Source organism: Rhinolophus sinicus, linkage group LG01, assembly GCF_036562045.2.
Source record: "Rhinolophus sinicus isolate RSC01 linkage group LG01, ASM3656204v1, whole genome shotgun sequence".
In the NCBI taxonomy this organism is placed as follows: Eukaryota; Metazoa; Chordata; class Mammalia; order Chiroptera; family Rhinolophidae; genus Rhinolophus; species Rhinolophus sinicus.
In genome coordinates, this window is record NC_133751.1 from 72479969 (window position 1) to 72501112 (window position 21144).

The 21144-nt window shown below is 33.8% G+C and overlaps 1 protein-coding gene across 6 annotated transcripts in view; it reads right to left on the reverse strand.

Moving 5' to 3' along the window:
* DZIP3 (DAZ interacting zinc finger protein 3) overlaps positions 1–21144 on the reverse strand; it is a 97264-nt gene that overhangs the window by 69194 nt on the left and 6926 nt on the right. For 5 of the 6 annotated variants that reach the window (XM_074332225.1, XM_074332238.1, XM_074332249.1 and 2 more), the window contains exons 2-4: positions 15084–15187; positions 11458–11527; positions 8972–9127 (exon numbers count right to left, since the gene is read on the reverse strand). In XM_074332225.1, the coding sequence (XP_074188326.1) occupies positions 8972–9127; positions 11458–11527; positions 15084–15115 (258 nt within the window). In that variant the 5' untranslated portion in view covers positions 15116–15187. Of the gene's footprint in view, positions 1–8971; positions 9128–11457; positions 11528–15083; positions 15188–17697; positions 17821–21144 lie in introns of all 6 variants that reach the window. The other variant, XM_074332226.1, reaches the window with a different exon arrangement.

Genomic DNA, 21144 nt, shown 5'->3' on the forward strand with positions numbered 1-21144 from the left:
ATCCATAGTTGAATTAAATTATCTCTCAGAAACGCACAAATAAGCATTACTAAGAAAGATTTTGACCAGTTTTTCTAGTTCTTCTCAAAGAAGGATGTTCTAAACCAATCCAGGCAGCGACTGCAAGTCACAGAATTCTCTATTATGCTTTAGATTACTCTTAAATTTGTATTAATATTTTCATGTTCATGATTTGGTTATTTTTGCCTTCTTTCTTTTTCTTTAAACATTCTTACCAGACATTTATCATTTTATTGTTTTTTGTTTGTCTGTTTTTCAAAACATCAAGTGTGGGCTTTACTGACTTCTATTTTATATTTTACTCTATTTCATTCATTTTAGCTATGTTTATTACTTCTTTCTTTAGACTTTGTTTTCAATTTTCTGCTCTTCCATTAACCTCTTGAACTTTATGTTTAGATGATTGGTATTCAGCCTTGCTGAATATACACATTTTAAGCTATAAATTCCTTGAAGCACAGCTTCTACCTGATAACAGAAGTTTTGATATACTGTATTTTGCCAGGTATAATGTGCACATTTTTGCCCAAATTTGTGAGGGAAAAATAAGGATGTGTATTATACATGGGCAGTACTAATTCCACATCTATATAAATGTTTTAAATTCTTTTATTTATGCTTATGAGTTAAAAGTGTGATAAACAAATAAATGCTAAAATTCCTTTATAATATACAAAACAAGTACTGAAATATAAACAAATAAAAAAATTTGAATTAAAAAATTAAAACGAAAGATTTTTTACCCTGAAAGTTTGGGTCAAAAACGTGGGTACACATTATACACAGGAGCACATTATACATGCAAAATACAGTACATTTTTTCTTCAGTTCACAAATTCATCTAATTTTCATTGTGATTTCACCTTTCACCCATTGATTACCAAGATTCACCCATTGATTACCAAGTGGTATATATTTTAACTTAGGAACAATGACTTTCTAGTTTATCTGTCTGTTACTGATTTCTAAATTAATTGTACAATAGTTAGAGAACATACGCTATATGTTTTCATTCTTTGAAATTTGATGAGACTTGCTCTGTGACGTAGCATATGGTCAATTTTGTAAATGTTCTGTGTGTACTTAAAAAGAATGTATATTCTGCCACCATTAGGTGCAGTGTTTTTCTTATATATGTCAATTAGATCGAGTTTGCTACTGAGCTACTAATTTTGTGTCCATATTCTCTCAGTCATTCAGAGAGTTATATTAAATTCATCCACTGGCATTGCTGATTTATCCATTTCCCCTTTAGTATTATCAATTTTTGTCATATATAAAAGTCCTGTATGTATTTAGGTCTACTTTTGGAATTTCTCTTCTATTTTCTAAACTTACCTGTAGATTCAAGAGCAAGTGACACAATCTTTTAGTTATTAGAGCTCCATAGAAAGTTTTAATATCTAAGAGAAAATTCAAAGACTTTCTCCCGTACACTTCTCTTTCATAATTTTCTTGGCTATTGTTCTTTTTATTTCTCACTTGAACTTTAGAATTAGCTGTTAGTAACAACAAAAAATCCTTTTGTAATTTTTATTGAATTATGTGATATTCATACATTTTAATTTTGGGAAAATTGACACCTTTATCACATTTTTATCTTCCTACATGTATTGCTTTTAATTCAGGTCTTCTTTTCTTACCTTTAACAGAGTTTTTGAGATTTTTATTTATTGTTTTAATATAGAATATTGATTACCAAACTTAATGTGAAGAAAATCATTGTGTGGGGGCACTTGCTATAAAAGGCACATTCCCTGAGAGATTTTTATTCCTTAGGACTAGTATGAGATTCGATAGCCTAATGTGGGTGGCTTAGAAAAAACTTTGAGAAATACTAGTTTATGTCTTACATATTTCTTAGGTGCTTTCCTGAGTATTTTATCTTTTTGTTTCTATTATAAGTACTTTTCTTTCGTTTTTACCTTCTAATTGGCTACTGATTACATATATAAAGCCTAGTGGTTTCGATTTCTTATTGTTTCTGGGTGATTGTCAAAAGACTAGGAAAGATTGTGAAGTAGAAAACACTGTGCAGGTCTCCTCCCATGACATTAAAATTATAACTAAATTACAGAATAATAAACATGGAGAACCATCTGAAGATTAGCTAAACATAAGTGCTATAACTAAAAATATAAATAAGCCATGTCAAAACTGGTAGGAGGGGTAGAAGATGCCAAATGGGCTGGCCCCAAACTCAGGTGTGATGGCTGAAAACTAAGGAGGCATCAGTTGGCTGAGGAGATCACGTCTGAGAAGTAAGGGGTTCCAGTCCCACACCAGGCTCATGATCACAAGTGCCAGGAAGAGGAGCCTGGCTGTGAAAATCAGCAGGGATTCCATTCACTGGGATGAGACAAAGGGCTACTAGAAGCCCAGACATCCTCTTAAAGGGCCTGTACACAGACACACTCACTTGCAGGTACTCAAACTGGGCTACGGCAAGAGCCTCGATGAGGGCTGGAGGAACAGCCACCATTGTCCCAGTGTTGTGCCCTCCTCCCCACACAGCCAAATATGTAAAGGGATTAAATACTTCAATCAAAAGACATAGGGTAGCAGAATGAATAAGAAAACAAGACCTAAACATATGCTGTAAATAAGAGACCCACTTTAGACTGAAAGGCACGCACAGACTGAAAGTAAAGAGATAGAAAAAGATATTACATGCAAATGAAAAATTTAAAAAGTTGGGGTATCAATACTTATATCAGACAAAACAGACATTAAAGAATGGCTATAACAAAAAAGAAGGACGTTGAATATTAATAAAGGGATCCATCCAAGAAGAGAATATAACCCTTGTAAACATTTATGCATCCAACACAGAAGCACATAAAAATATTAAGCAAATATTGACCTATATAAAGAGAAAGATTGACAATAACACAATCATAGTAGAGAAATTTAACACTTCCTTGATGTTAATAGATACATCTTCTGGACAGAAAATTAACAAGGAAGCAGCAGCATTAAATGAGACACTAGATCAGATAGATTTAATTGATACTTTTAGAGCATTTCACTCCAAAGCAATTCCTTTCAGAAAGTGCATTTAGGACATTTTCCAAGACAGAACACATGTTAAGTCACAGATCAAGTCTCAATAGATATAAGAAGATTGAAATCATATCAAGTGTCTTCTCTGACCACAATGGAATTAGAATTCCATTAAAAAAAACAAAAAACCCTGAAAAACACACAAACACATAGAGGCTAAATAATATGCTACTAAACAATGAATATGTTAACAATGAGCTAAAGAAAGAAATCAAAAGATGCCATAAGACAACTGAAAATACAATGACGCCAAATCTATGAGACACAGTGAAAGCAGTTCTAAGAGGGAAATTCATAGCAATATAGGCCTGCCTCAAAAAGCAAGAAAAATCTAAAACAAACAACCTAATATTACATACAAATGAACTAGAAAAAAGAATAGCAAAGTGAGTAGAAGCCCAAAGTGAGTAGACGGAAAGAAATAATAAATATAAAAGTGGTAATAAACAAAATAAAGTCAAAAAAATAAAAAAATAAATGAAACAAGAGTTGATTCTTTGAAAAAATAAATACAATCAATAAACTTTTAACTAGAGTCATCAAGAAAAAGAGAACCCAAATAAATACAATCAGAGATGAATGAGAAGTAGCAACTGACACCATAGAAATACAAAGGGTTATAATACAATTATGAAGGTCAGGCAATTAAGTTCACGAACTTGTTGCAACAATGTTCCTAACCTTTTCTGATATCAGAGGGATTATTCATTATGAATTTATACCAATTGGACAAATAGTTAACCTAGTTTATTATATGGAAGTGAAATAGTACTGAAAAGCTGTGTGAAAAGTCAGATGACCTGAACTTTTCGCCAACACTTCATGGCTCGAACATCACGACAATGCACCAGCTCACACAGCACTGTCTGTGAGGGAGTTTTTAGCCAGTAAACAAATAACTGTATTGGAAAACCCTCCCTATTCACCCGATCTGGCCCCCAGTGACTTCTTTCTTTACCAAAGATAAAGGAAATATTAAAAGGAAGACATTTTGATGACATTCAGGACATCAAGGGTAATACGATGACAGCTCTGATTACCATTCCTGAAAGAGTTCCAAACTTGCTTTGAAGGGTGTACTAGGCACTGGCATCAGTGCATAGTTTCCTAAGGGGAGTACTTTGAAGGTGACCATAGTGATATTCAGCAATGAAATATGTAGCACTTTTTCTAGGATGAGTTCGTGAACTTAATTGTCAGACTTCATATAGATCAACAAATTGGACAATCTGGAAGAAATGGATATTCCTAGAAACATACAATCATCCAAGACTGAATCAAGGAAACAGAAAATCTAAACAGACCGATTATTAAAAACGAAATAGAATCAGTAATCAAAAAACACACAACAAACAAAAATCCTGGATCCGAGGGCTTCACAGATGAATTTTACCATTCAAAGAAAAATTAACACCTATTTTTCTCAAGCTATTCTAAAAACCCAAGAGGAGGGAAGGCTCCTAAGCTCATTCTACGAGGCCACCATTACCCAGATTCTAAAACCAGACACAGATGTTATAAAAAAAGAAAACCATAGGCCAATATCCTTGATGAACATAGATATAAAAATCCTCAACAAAATATTAGCAAACTGAATTCAGCAATATATTAAAAAGATCATACATCATGATCAAGTGGGATTTATTCCTGGATACAAGGTTGATTCAATATCTGCAAATCATTATTAATATGATACACCACGTAAACAAAATGAAAAATAAAAATCATATGATATTAATAGGTGTAGAAAAAGTGTTTGATAAAATGCATCATCCATTTATGATAAAAACTCTCAGCAAAGTAGGAATAGAGGGATCATATCTCAACATAATAAAGTCTGTATATTACAAACCCACAGCTAATATCATATTCATCAATGAAAAGCTAAAAAAGCGTTTTCCTTAATATCAGGAACAAGACAAGGATGTCTACTTTCACCATTTTTATTCAACATAATATTGGTAGTCTTAGCTACAGCACTGAGACAAGAAAAAATAAATAATAGGCATCCCGATTAGAAAGGAAAAACTAAAACTGTCATTATTTGCAGTTGACGTGATATTATATAGAGAGAACACTAAAGATTCTACCAAAAATCTATTAGAACTGATAAATGAATTTAGTAAAGCAGTAGGATAAAAAATCAATATTCAGAAATAGGTTGCATTTTTATACACCAATAATGAACTATCAGAAAGAGAAATTAAGAAAACAATCCCATTTACAACTGCACTAAAAAACAAAAAATAGCTAGGAATATTTTAAGCAAGGAAGTTAAATACCTGTTTAGGAAAATTTTAAGACATTGAAGAAAGAAATTCAAGAAGATACAAATAAATGAAAGAGTATATGATGCTCCAGGATAGGAACAATTAACATCATTAAAATGTCCATGCTACCCAAAGCAATCTATAGATTCAATGCAATCCCTATCAAAATATCAATGGCATTTGTCACAGAACTAAAACAAATAATCCTAAAATGTGTATGAAACTACCAAAGTCCCCGAATAGTCACACTAATCTTGAGAAGAAAGAGAAAAGTTGTAGGTAAAAACACTACCCGATATCAAACTATACTACAAGGGCATATTAATCAAAACAGCATAGTACTCACATAAAAACAGACACATAAATCAATGGAACAGAATAGAGAGCCCAGAAATAAACCTACTCCTGTATGATATGATCATTTAATCTAGACAAAGGAGGCAAGATTATACAGTAGGGTAAAAAAAAGTCTAGTCAATAATTGTGTTGGAAAAACGAGACAGCTATTTGCAAAAAAAAAAAGAAAAGAAATGAAACTGGACCACCTTCTTACACCATATATAAGAATAAACTCAAAATTGATTAAAGATTTAAATGTAAGACCCAAGGCCATAAAACTCCTAGAAGAAAACATAGGCAGTAAACTTTCTAACATTGCTCTTAGTAGTGTTTTTTCTGATATATCTCCTCAGGCACGGGAAACAAAATAAATAAATAAATAAATAAATAAATAAATAAATAAATAAATAAATGGGACTATGTGAAACTGCAGTTTTTACACAGGAAAGGAAACCAACAAAATGAAAAGACAATCTACGAAATAGGAGGAGATATTCACCAATGACACATCTGATAACGAGTTAATATCCAAAATTTATAAAGAACTCATACAACTCAACCTCAGAAAAATCAAACACTCCAATTTAAAAATGGGTAGAGGACTTGAATAGACATTTCTCCAAAGAAGACATATAGATGGCCAATAGACATGAAAAGATGCTCAATGTCACTAATTATCAGAGAAATGCAAATTAAAACCATAATGAGATATCACCTTACACCTGATCGAATGGCTATCATCAGTAAATCAACAAACAAGTTCTGATGAGGATGTGGATGGAGAAAGGGGAACCCCCTTGTACTGTTGGTGGGATTGCAAACTGGTACAGTCACTGTGGAAAATGATTTGGAGGTCCCTCAAAAATTAAAAATAGAATTCCATATGACCCAGGAATTACACTTCTGGGTATTCATCCAAAGAAATCCAAAACACTAATTCAAAAAGATATATGCTCTGTATGTTCACTGCAGCGCTATTTACAATAGCCAAGCTATGGAAGCAACCTAAGTACCCATCAATAGACAACTGGATAAAGAAGAGGTGGACATATATACAATACAATGTTACTCAGCCATAAAAAAGAAACAATCTTACCACTTGAGACAACATGGATGGATCTAGAGGGTATTATGCTAAGTGAAGTAAATCAGACAGAGAGAGATAAATACCATATGATCTCACTTACATGTGGAATCTCAAGAACAAAATAAATGAACTATAAAACAGAAACAGACTCATAGATACAGAGAACAAACTGATAGTTGCCAGATGGAAGGGGGCTTAGAAAGGGTGTGTGAAAAAGGGGAAGGAATTAAGAAGTACAAATTGGTAGTTAAAAAAAAGTTACGGGAATGTAAAGTACAGTATAGAAATTATAGTCAATAATATTGTAATAACTATGTGTAGTGCCAGGTGGGTACTTGACTAATCAGGGGAATCACTTCATAAATTATATAAATGTCTTAATCACTATGCTGTACACCTGAAACTAATATAAAATAATATTGAATGTCAACTGTAATTGAAAAAGATAAGAGGGAAACAGTGGCATTATATCATCAATTTCAAACCAGAAGTCATACTGTGATAAATCTCAGTTAAGGTTATAATTACGTATAAAGTCTTTGGATATTTTCAGAGTTCTTCTGAATTTTTAGTCTAACAGTATTAATCTGTTTCACAGAGATAATTAATCATATATTCTTTCACAGAAAAGGCAAATGTAGCCATTATCAAGACAGCTGCGGTGTTTTGCCCCCCTGCCCCCCAATTGCCACAAAGAAAAGAGTAGATCATTTTTTTTTAATTTGGAAAATTCTATTTATTTGGAAACTGATATCCATCTTGTGCTGAACATTTCACAAATTATCTAGAAAAACTATTTCCAAGATGAAAAGCTATAATATATTCTCTAGAATATTTATTTCACGTGTAAATCCAAAAGTTTTGGACATAATTTTTCTTTATCTTACATTTTTGAATAATCTGTAAACATTTTACAAATTAGGAAAACTGAAAGCAGTCCCCTGTCTCAGAGTGGCATATTATGGGTTATCAGTATAATTAGAATTAATACTGGACCTTGTAGTCAACAGCTTACAAACTAACCCACATTCCTACCATTATTTTTGAAAGTTTAGCATGAACTAACTCTATTTATTTAATTAATAAAAATCGATAGTCAAGGCTGACAGCAACCCCTTCACAAGAAGTAAGATGGAAATTTTAAGACCTCAGTTGCACTGTTGTGGTGGAAAAAGAAGAAAAATAAAGAGTTATTGTGAAACAATGAGACATATGTATTGATCTCTGCCCCTAGTTCCTGCTAATATTTGGTCTTTGACTCTGGTACCTGACACAGAGCTCCTAAAACCCTTGGAATTTCCTGTGATAGGAATGTCCTTTGTTCTAATCAGGTGACTCTTCGTGGCTCTTGGATGGGGGCTAGTCAAGACCAAGCCGTGATTAGAAGCTTAGAACGTTCAGCCATCCCCCATTCCCGGAGAGGAGAGAGGGCTAGAAATTGAATACATAATTGATCATGCCTACACAATGAAGCCTCCATAAAATTCCTAAAAGTAAAGAGTTCAGAAAACTTCCAGTTTAGTGAACACATCCATGTTCCAGGAAGGTGGTATACCCCAAATCCACTGGCACAGAAGCTCCTGCACTTAGGACCCTTTCAAACCTTGACATGGCTCAGTGAAAAAGGTGAAGGGATCAAACTGGTAGTTACAAATCAGTTACAGGGATGTAAAGTACAGTATAGGGAATATAGTCAATAATATTGCAATAATTATGTTTAGTATCAAGATATTAGACTAATTTACATTCTTTATATATATATATAAAACTTTATTATGTAACAAAATGGTAAACATAGGTGTTTCTGTGAGTTCCTTGAGCTGTTCTTGCAAATCACTGCACCCAAGAGGAGGTCGTGGGAACCCCAATTTATAGCCAGTTGGTCAGAATACTAGGGACAGCCTAAGACTGGTGATTGACATCTCAAGTGGTGGCAGTCTTGTGGCACTGTGCCCTTAACTTGTAGGCCATGATGCTAACTCAAGGTAGATGGTGTCAGAATTGAATTGACTTGTTGGACACCCAGTTAGTCTCAGAGTGTTGATCAGTGTAGGAATAAGCCCACCCATCTAGTGTCAGCAGTGTTGCGAGAATGTAGTGGTATGAGAATAAAGGAATATAATGTGTTTTCCCAGATAGTTACATACAGAGAGCCTCACATATGCTCCCAAAAAACAAATTATAATCTTACCTGCATAGTTTGGAAGGAAAAATCTTCTTGTAAGAACTTCTTAACATGAGGGACCACACCTTTTGGCAGAGTATTAATTGCATTCAATAACTTCTTCACCTCTAATAGTAGATTAACAGGAACAAGATCAGTAGGTGCGTCCTTTTCCTCTTCGTCCTAGAAGACATTATTGAAAACTTAAACACGGTTATATTTGGCTAATATTAAAACCAGCCATTTAAACTTTAATAAAATATTATTTACTTAAAAAAAGAAAATCCAAAGTGCCTTTACATACTACATAGATCACTGTGAGAGACTACAGAAAACCCAAATAAAAATAAGACATTCTCTCTGCTGTCAAGGAACTTACAACATAGCAGGAAGTCTAAGACCAAAACTCAAGAAGCTGTAATATGGGGAATGCCATTAAAAATTCATTTGAAAATTACAAAGTAGAGATTCAAAGATGGGAATAATACCTTTTTTTTTTTTTTTTTTTTTTTTGTAGGATGGTGGTATGGGAAACATGAACAATTTTAGGCTTTAATGTGAGTTAGGCCTTAAAAAAACGATTGCTCTTAGAAAATACACAGCATGTATTAAATTGGTGGTCCATTTAAGGCATAAAATATGTTAAGTTTAAAATAGTGCATAGATTATTCTACATAGTAATATGAAAACTATTTCGAAGAGTGTTTTTACATTAGTTGTGAGGAATGAGTGGCAGTAAAAATGGATAAAAGTTCTGGAACAGATGGATGATGGCCTTCCTTCAAAGTTTAGTAAGATACTATAGTTTCTATACCCTGTTGAAACTTTGGGAATATGAGTATGTTGCTGCAGACCTCTGAATATCAGAACAGCTTCTTACAGCAGAGGCCACGTAGAACTTGAGTCACTGAAAAATACCCTGGTGTGGGGTGATACGGACTGTAACTAGGAACCAATAAAGTCCATTGCAGAACTATTTGCCTACTATCCCCTTCTGGGTTTGAGTCTTAAATTAAAATTCCTCCAGCCCCAACAATACCCAACAAATAAACTTTAAACTGTGTAGTACTTCATTATGTGAAAATTATATCCAAAAATACAGGAAAATGTTAAAAATTTGCTAAATCTCAGGGAAGAGTGTAAGTTTTCGTTGTACTATTCTTGAAACTTTTCTGTAGGTTTGAAATTTCTCAAAAAGTTAAAAAAAAATTCCATAAAGTAACTAGACAAGCCCTTATAAAGAATGACCACTGTCAGTGGTGTATATATTTCAAACTAAAGGTCAATTCTGCAGTCAAAATTTACCGCAGAATCATCTAACACTAATTACCAAATTGAACACAGGCAAGATTATGGCATGAATGAATTTTTTTCCAACAAGAAATACTATAACTCTCATGCTTGTTAAATATATCTTATTATAAATAGAATTTTAATTTTGTAAAGTGAGGTTATCAAAATATTTTGCAAAATTTATTTAGCATCTAAATCAAATTCAGGTCAAAGTTTCCATCTCCCTAGCATTTTGTATTCCCAAATCTGTATATAGAAACATCTTTTCTGAATCTAATCCCCCTGGTTGACCTGTACACCCCTATGTACATTTACACATATTATGTTACCTCTGCAACATTTTTTATGGTAATAATCACATGCAACTGAATATTATGGCTAATTTATGTTTACATATTTTCTCTTCCTAAGTTACTGGATAACCTTTATAAGCTTTATTAACAAGTGGACATCAATCATTACATAAAACTACGTAGAAGGTAAAAAAAATTGCATGAATAAGGACCAAACAAATACCTGTTCAACCATCCTTCATTAAATAGAAACACCTTAAATCTACCATAAAGTATATTATCATTGGTAATAAAACTCATATTCATGTATAATTTAGTTATTTTCATACATTGAAAACTGGAAGTTCTAACAGTAAATATGATAAACAAAGGGAAGAGAATTGACATCAGAAGCAACTCAGTGGAATTTCTTACTAAATAAAATTCTGTGTGTGTATTTTCTTTGTATGTATATTGTTTTCATTTTGCTTTTAAAAGACAAATAAGAAATTTCTTAAAACCAACTGTTGGGTGTTTCTGGGCAAGTCAATTCAAGTATCTGTTAAGTTTAACTTATAGTGAGGATTGGTACATAGAATGATAACTTTGAGACACAGGTGCCAATTGTCAAAGAAAGATTTAATTATATTCTGGTCAAGATGGTTCAGTAGGTAACTCCTGTGTTTACTTCTTTGGTATATAAATGTTGAATAACTATGATATACACCTGAAACAAGTATAATATGGTATGTTAGCTATATTTTAATAAAAATCTTTTTAAAAAGATTTAATTATGACCATTATGACCACAATTTTACTTATTAAGGTTGAAAGTGAACTTACCACAAATTTTTAACAAATAATTAAACTGATTAGGTTTAGCATTATATTCTCTACATAGTTCATCATTATTAATTGACAGTTAATGAAAATTAAATCTTCTCTTACCAGTTGATCAGTTGATTTTTCTACCTTATTCTTGACTTCCTCCTTAGTCTGCTCCCCCACAGGAGGATCACTATTTTAAATGAAAAAGAAAGGTGTATTCAGAGCATCTCCTTACAAAGAACATACTTCTATTGTAGTACTAAAGAATCTAACAAGTGAATTTTTGTCTGAAAGTTTCAGAACTACAAACACTGCATGAAAGACAGGTGACATATCTCTTTACAGGCACAAATAAATTATTTCATGCCCTTATTGTATGGTGGTAGAGAGAACAGAAAGCTGATGTAAAAAACTTCATCTTTAAAGAGACACAAATAGGCCAAAACAATGGGGAAAAATTGTCTTTCTAGCACTATTTCAATGTAAAGAAAAAAGGTTCTTGAAAAGGTTAATGCTTTGTTTTGTATGTGTAGGGTGTGTGTTTATGAAGAAAAAGGTTTGGAAAGGATCTACTTTATGTATTTTATTTTTCGTTTCAGGTTCCTGACCTCACTATTGACCAGTTTTCCAAAATAATTTTTTTTTTTAAATTGAGGCAGAATATCATAGTAGGAATTATCAACTACTTTTATAAAAAGGAATAATTTAACGTTTTGTTTTTGACATTGGCTTGAATGTGAACATATGCAGTGTTATATACTAAACTGAAATTTTAATTTATAAAAGTGCTTTTGCCTACATACAGAACCATGACACAGGACTCAAAATATAAGAACCATAACATAGGAACATATATGATTTTATGATCTTAATTTTATATACTTGCAGAGATAAAACTGAGATGAGAAACTTATACTGATTGATTTACTCAGAATTATATTTTATAAATATGATCCCATTTTACCTCACATTTACGTACTCATTTGCCAGACAATCACTCATCATCTACTATGTGCCAGTTGAGGGGAAACTGGGACAGTTAAACAGTATAGTATTATCCACACAGTGAAAGTGTCAACAAAAGATGATTTATACACATAAACAATATCTCATAATACAATTCTCAGTGCTCTTTAAAATATCATGGAAAAGAAAAACCTGTTTAGTACCTTTCCCTCTACTTCTAAGCCCCACTCCAAAGGGGTGTTCTCAATCAAACAAAAACATTGTAGCAGTATTCTGAAGAAACAGAGCACAAAATGGTCTCAAATGTATATTCTACTTGCTTACTCTATTTCATGATCATTCATTTCTTAATCCAATAGTTCTCAGTCTCGGATGTGTATTAAAATCACCTGTGAAGCTTTTGAAACCTGCAGATGTACAAACGCCACTTCAGAGTTTCTTAATCAAACGTGTGGGATGTGAGCTGCTATATTTTCCATAGGTTCCATAACAAATTTTGATGCATAATCCTCACTCTCCCCCCAACATTAAAATTGCTCTATTAAAGGTTACTAATGAAATCCTATTTGCTATTCCAACAGCTTTGTCTTACATCTTATTCTACCTGGCCTTTCTGTAGCATTTAACATTGTCCATCATACCCTCCAACCCTCCTTGGGAACCTCTCCAGTTTGCGGCTGCTGGTTCTTCTCCTAGCCTTCCCAGCTGTCTACTTCTCATTTTGTACCACTGGCTAGCCCTCTCCCTCTCATTCATTTTATTCATTTATTATTTCAATCACATTTCATGTAGAACTGTATACATTAACACTATCAAACCATGTTCCTGGTACATAAGAACAGGAAGATATATCAGCAGTCACATATGGCAGACATTTCATTCTATAGATAGGTACATCCATGTCCAGAGACTACATAACTTGTTTTAAGTTAATACCTAAAAAGTAGTAAAGTTAAAATTAAATACCAGACTAGTAGTTTTCTTTTGCTAGTCTACTACTTTTACCACCTGTATACTTTGTCCTGCTGCTTGAAGAAGCTGAAGTTCTGCTATAACAATATATCCTGAAACATACATAGTATCCTAGTAATGTTCTACTTTTAGCCCTCTTATTTTTCTTACTACATTTTCTACTTAAAGCAATCTCATTTATGCTCATTTATGCTCAGGTCCTACTTATTCATTACCTCACCTTCAAGTATCTAGCCCAACATCTGACATAAAATAGGCACTCAAATATTTATTGAGTAATCAATAAATATAAAAACAAATAAATACGTGAGCAAACTTCCATTAACTCAAATAGCACCCCATTCTAATGATCCCCAAATCTAGATCTCCAGCCTTAATAGCTCCTTGATGCTACAGATATACATTTCCAACCACCTGCTCGACAACCACCACAATGATATCTCGGCAGCACCTCAATCTCCTCGTGTGCAAAACTGAACTCATTATCTACCCTCTCTTTCTTTCTCCCACACACATTAAACCTGTCTCCTTTTGAGATCCCCATATGAGCTAATGGTACATATTTCCTTCTGGTCATTAGAAACCTTTGAGCCATTTCTACTTCTTTTTTGCCCCTTTCCTCATATTTCAGCAGTCATAGAATTCTGTTGATTCTTGTTTTATAAATCCCCCCTTTCTTACTATTTTCTATTCCTACCGGTAGAAGCCTTCATCATCATCTTTTTAAGCTATTACAAGTATCGTATCTTGTCATCCCATTTATTCCCACTATCAATAGAGGTAGTTTTTCCAAAATACAGTGAAAATTTTCATTTTCTTAAAATGTCAATGGCTCTGAACAAAATAAAGCTACATTCTTTAGTAGGATAGTCAAAATCATCCCCAAGAATTTGTTTTAAGTACTTTTTTGTGCCGTTTCCTCAGCCAAATGACTTCCCATCCGCTCTGCTTCTACACCCACCAAAATGCTTTTTATCAGTTAAAGTTCAGTTTAAACATCACCTTGTTGAAACCCACTCAACCCGTCAATAATTATTGCTTTTTTTATATAGTCACAGCATCTCTAATATAACACGTATGTATGCATTTTGCCTAAATGCAACTTTTTATATATCTTCCTACTACATGACAATTCTAAGTATACAAATTTTGTCTTAATCTTTATTCCCTAAGTACCAAAGAGGTCAGTACCTGCTTGTAAAATAAGTTAATAGACCACATTGCTTATTATGTGAGATAGCTGAAGGTGGGAGGGAGATCTCCAGTACTAACCTATTGTTTAGTTTTATATGAGAGGGGTACAGACAGGCTGAACTTGCCCTGATTAGAGGGGAGAGATGAACATTTGGCCTGGGCCCAGTTGAACCACTTAGTAGAGTCTTCTGTGTTATGCTTAAGTTACCTTTGATAAAATGAGACTAATAATAGCACCTACCTCATAGATTTGTTATGAGGTTTATATAAGTAAAAATTTGTAAAAGCATTTAAAACAATGCCTCACAAACAGTAAGTCTATGTAAGTGCTTGTTAAATGGTAAATAAAACATCATTTTGTTGAGAATGTCCCAAGTGTGGCAAGCTGTGGTACATTTTCCAATTCTTCGCTCTTTAGTCAGGGTGCAGTCCTTAAAGAAATTTTCTAAAATTAGAGTTCACACAGGCTACATCCCCCACTAACCAAAGTTGGTAAATTGTCTTGAAATATAAGGGTATCTCATTCATACTAGCTTTCCAAGTTTATATAAGAGAGACGAATGTGTTTTCAGAATACAATAAATGCAATTGGTTTTTGTCAATCCATCCCTTACCTCACAAAAAATTCTTCTGATAGAGAATCCATGACGCACAGTGCCCTTTTGCAAAAGTCGTATTCCAATACTCGCAGACTGACTTTTACTACTGCTGTTTAAAGCTGTAAGGAAAGGGATATTTTTAGTGAGAATATAGGAGGATTACATTCTTTCTCCCTGCCATATAAATAGTACATGATAATTAAAGAAAATTTTGAAACTGCTGCAAAAGAAAATGAAAATCAGATAGTTTCATCATCCAAACACAAATCACTAATTACCTTTGAATATACTTAATTTTAACGAGCATACATGTATTTTACCAATTTGTAATCACACTGAATAGACAATACTCTATCTTTTTTGCAACTGGACACTATATCAAAAGCATCTTTCATGTTATTTTATACTTCTAGGAATCACTCTCAATGGCTGCACAACAATTGGTTGATTGGGGTTTCCTTGACCATTTCCTTATAGTTAGACATTTAGATTCTCATTGTTTTATTATTTAAAAATTGGTATTTTAATAAACTCCATTGTCTATAAGCCTTTCTCTATATTTATGATTATTTCTTTATAAATTCTCAGAAGAATTCCTAGATCAAAAGACACAAATATTTTAAGCCCTTTGGTGTATATTGCCAAACAGCTTCCCAAAAGGTTTGTACTAATTTATTTCCCATAGAAGTATAAGAGTCCTGTTTAACACAATCTTGATAGCATTAGTTGTTTTATTTTCTTTTAGTCTAAAAATAACATTTAGCCACTTTTTTCCAAAGTCATATGATCGTATAGCTCCATATAATAGGAGAGGTGGAGGGGTGTAAAGAACTATCACATGTTCTCTGGTTCAAATATTAATACATGGTATGGATGTTTAGAGAAAGGAAAAAAAAATACTAAGGCAACACAAATGAAAACAAAAAGGGAACTAGATTATCATTAGTGTATCTATTTATTTATAGTATAGCTCTCTAACTATCCCAAGACCAACTCTTCTCAATTCAGTCCTATATGCTTTCTCTTTTACTGCGAGTTCAAGCCTCCAGACTCCAATGCCCTCTGCTAGGCTTACTTCCCTTTCTGATCCCACTGTGCATAAGCCCAGAAATTGTTAGAGCAAACATATATAAAACTGCTGCTCAGTGCTTTGGGGCAAAGAAAAAAATAAGGAAAAAGAAAAGAATGCATTAGCAATAACATAAATAAAACAGACCTAGAGTGCCTTGGGCTTGCTGCCAAGCCTAAGACTGGTAGCGTCTCATTTGTTGCCTCTGGACTGCTTATTTAATTCAGTAACTGGGTAGCCGGTTTCTCTAATAGCATATTTAATATACACCCATAGATTAGATCGGTAGAGCTTTTGGAGGCCCATTACAAAAAAGGCAATTCAGCATGGGTTATTCCCACATCAAGAAAACATGTTACACATGATCATTTGTAAATCACCTATTAAGAATTCAGATTGTATTTATTCAAAGAAACATCGTTTTACATGATGCCAAGTTTCCCCAAAAGCAAAAAAAAAAAAAAAAAAAAGAAAGAAAGAAAGAAAGAAAAAAGACAACAAATACAGAGAAAGAAGGAACTGTAGGACCTGAACCCTCCTAAGCCTTGAGGTCTGAGTATACTGTCATTGATTAGCTTACCCAGGAGGAGACAAGTCAGTTCCTGGTCTAAAGGCTAAAAGAAGTCCTGAAAGATCATCTATCTGCAAAACAATTATTCCTAATTATAATATCACCTATATTCTGTATTTGACTCAGACCAGCTCTGTTACACAGAAAATCTTGAGAGACAAAGGTAATTCTCCAACAATTCAACGCTAGCTAATACTTAATTAAAACACAAATGCAAAGGTTTACACACAGGTTGACATCCATCTAAATTATAAGACATAGCTTTCTAACACTTCTTAGTTTCTTGCCCATCCCTAACAAAACACTTCTTGCTGTCAGTATAACTTACCTATGCAGAATCTAGTTTTCCTAGGTAAATTACTTTATTTTAGCTTTATTCTTATTTTTAAAACTCAGTAAGCAAAGTCATGTGCTTGCTTAAAATGGCATTGTTAAATTACCAATGAAAGATATCACCTAAAGCTAATAATGAAGCAGAGAGAGGTTGGATAAACCTTGTTATTCTTTCACAATAAATCAGATCTGCTTCATCTCTTTAATAAAGCTGTATAGAAAAGGAGATGGTTTTTGAGAATTTTAGGATTGTGATCAAACTGTTTGTCTTTTATGGTTTCTATAACCTCCCTGGTTATTTCAATAAAAAGCAACAGGCGTTACTTCATAGCCAGAACATACGAATTTAAGGCTTTTCTAGACAAAACAATCCCCTAGTCTCCGGAATTTAGAAGCTCAGACATGGATACCTCCCCCACTCTGATAAGCTTCCCTTCAGTCAGTAGCTGTTTGTACAAATAACAGCGAGGCTGAAAAAAAGGAAGACAAATCCTCTGGAAACAAGGTAGAGCGGAGGGAAGGCCTCTGGTAAGCTATTTAGTCTTCAGCTTAAAAAAGAAAAGGATATAAAATCAATCAATCAGAAGATATTTGGATAGTGAATTCAGAGTTTTTTTAAAAGCTAATAGCTTTTTCAGCCTCCTTAAAAATACAACCTGAGATGAATCTCTGTGATGAAAGGTTTTCCAGGAGAGAGGATCATCAATCTCATCATTTCCCTGGAACTGAGCAGATGTGTGGCAAACCCAACCAGCGGCAGCAGTAGCACTTTACAGCCTCTGTTGGGAAGGAAGGCGTAAGTGCCTAGCAACAGGAAGTAGTACCTCTGTGCTTCTAAACTAATGCAAAGGTTCTTACCATTCTAGATGCTGAAGGAAACCTTTAAAATCAGGCTTATCATGGGAGAAAGGGTAAATCTGGTTTCCCCTGGTGTATTCATTTCAATAGACTTCCCCTATCAGCAGGAAACTGAAAACTGACTTCCTTCCTGGAACTGAGGAAATGCTCTTCCCCTGGAACCTATTTGGGGTCTGGCTGGTGGACCAGAGGGCAAGCTGAAGTTCAGTGTCATTTACAGCATACCTTTATCCACCAACCAAAATGATTTTATTTGCAAACTGTTTGAAAAATAAGGCATTACCATCCGTATTTTGATAACTGTAAAACGCTTTTCTTACTGCTTCCTCTGAGTTCTCAGCTCCCACTTTCCCTCTTATCTAGTGAAATTATGACAAACCTGTTTTAAATTGTACAGGTTCCCCCCCCATTTTAAAAAGCTGTGTTTATTCACATCAAAGTAGGCACAGTTCTTGTTTAATTTTTTAATCATTCATTTAAACATTTACCTTGTAGCACTCCCATCACCTCCCTATATTATATATAGGCACACTGTTTTTAAATCCACTTAGATACTCATCTTAATTTTTTCGCTGTGTTAATTGAGTTCAAGTTTGTTTTTCAAAATGTGTCAGAAATCCACAAATAACAAAAAGTTGATATTTTGAGTATTTTATGCATTTAATAACAATGCGAGTTTATTTTTGGGGAAACATCGTATTATGTAGCATGTACAAATACAAATCGCCTATCTACAAGAAAGAGAAATGACATTTAGATTTCCATCAATGTCAAAAGTAAGTTGAGAGGTAGCATAGCATTGGTAATTAAGAGCACAGAAACATTGGAATCAGTCTGGAAGGGTTTTTAGGCCTGCTTTGACATACACTAGCTGTGCAACTTGGTGTAAATTAATTAACATCTCTGTGCCTGTTTCCGCATCTGAAAAATGGGGATAAGGATGGTACTTGCTTCATAGGGTTGTCATGAAGATAAGTATTTAAAACATGCAATAGAATAGTAACTGGCACATAGTAAGCACTATATAAATATTCCTATCATCACCATCATATTTTGTTTAAATTTGCAGCAAAATTAGTTCACTTTTCTTCTAATTCTCTACTTTGATGGAGAAATGCTATTGTACAGAAAGGAATGGTAACAATGACACTTAAGAACAGGTACACAAAATCATTATTCTTCAAATATACATACCATATGGCACAAATGGCAGCTTAGCTACCACATTTGGTACCTTGCATTTTCACATCAACACATATACATCAGCCATATTCTTTAAACTGCACAATATGCCACTGTATAAATGTATCATTTTTCCTGACTACTGTTGATAAATACTTCGACTATCTCCAGTTTTATCCTTTTTTGTTTGGATATTACAAACAATGCTGCAATTAACAGCCTCGGAACCTGCAAGTTGATACAATTTCATAGCTATTTTAAAGAGCTGGATTTACTACCTCAGCATTAAATGTACTCAAGAAGTTCATGGATCTGCTAATAACACAACTCTACTAGTGACAGTTATCACTTCTGCTAGATTTTACCCAAAGAATTCCAAAATCCTCCTTAAAGTTGGTGTGAGATGTTTTGGCCACATTATGAGAAGTACGGTAACTACTTTAAGACTTTAAAAAACATGAAGAGGACACTTTCTAGGAATAAGTCAAGACATTCATGATGGGAGTTCCTTAGAACCAAAATTGTAACTATTATTGATCAGATTGTGTCTGGTGGACAAGCAGCAAGAGCCATTCTCGGTGGTTTTTAAAGAAGTAAAGCAGGTGTCCTGTGGCTCTAGTACTCTGAAAGTCTTCCTTTCTCATATGTGAGATAGCTCCAGGTAAACAAGAATGGCTAAGGCCATCAGGTTAGACTCAAAGAATAACAGGTTGTACCATTAGTTTGATATTAGCTGTGTTAAGAATGAATAAAATATAGTGATTATTTGGTTTTCTAATTTTCCATTTGTTTCTTCCATTTTTGTATTTGTTTAACTTCTTGACATGGCCACAAAATGAATATACCTGACAGGTGGCAAAACATTCTTTTCCCCAAAATAAAAAATATATAGTTTGCTTAAGCAAACTCCAGGATGGGTGAATAATGATTGGAAAATTTTTGCAAAAGTTGTCAGAAACTGAAGATATTTTCTACCTCAAAAGATCAGGGTATTCACTGTCCATCTCAGCTCTTGCCATTTAGCAAAGGTCATTGTCAGCACTATTTGGCAGCTTATACCAGGAAGCAAGAACCTTGCAATGTATACCCACTTCCTTATAAATTTGCCAAAATACGAAACATCCTTGTCAAAATTAGTATCTGGTCAGAAGCAGGTTTTTAATTCTCTTCAAATCCATCCAGTCAGTTATTTCTGGACTCACACAGGCAAACCTACAGAATATATGTTAATGTGTTTTGAATATTTGGAATGTACTGCAATGAATATGGACAGGTTAGGATTTACCCGAAAAATTAAAAAATCATTCAGATATTAAACTACCCATCAGTTTCCAGTTATTTATAGGTAGCACTGCCAAAACCACTCTGGTCAGAAATGTAGCTAGGGACTGTTGGATGGAGCGTATGTTATCACTAAGCAAATTCTCCAAAAGTGAAATCTTTTCAGCAAGGTAAAAATATTATGTTGTCATTACACAGTTGTTAGACAACAATGAAAAAGGGAAATAAGACAGGATGCTGAGACATGATGCATGCAGAGATGATAATCAAGCAGGGAATGGAGGGCATATGTACTTGACTCTGTCACCACCAATAACAAAGCCTACCCCACCCGAATCCAAGTTGATCCACCTATGTGAGAAAAGTGGCTGCCCGTCATCTCAGAAAGGCATATGTTTGTAAGAAGGATTTAGGTGAAAAGGTAGATCAAGCTTTCAGTTATGAAGAGTTTCCATTCATATAAAATTAACTGGGTATATTAACTTTGGTTTCATTGAAAATAAGATTTTCATGAATTCCTATGTGCCAGGCTCCTACGTACACTGAATGTATCTGATCGTCACACAACTCTGAAACATTACTGTGTCCCATTTTAAAAATTAAGAAACTGAGGCTTAGAAAGTACACATAGCTAATAAATCGAGAAGTGCAGGAATTCATGCCCAAGTTTCACCAACTACAAATTCAATACTTGTTCCACTATGTCCCATTAAGTGTGATACTTAACTTTATGTAAGTTTAGTGTACATAAGAACTGAAATAGATAATTTGCACACAAACAC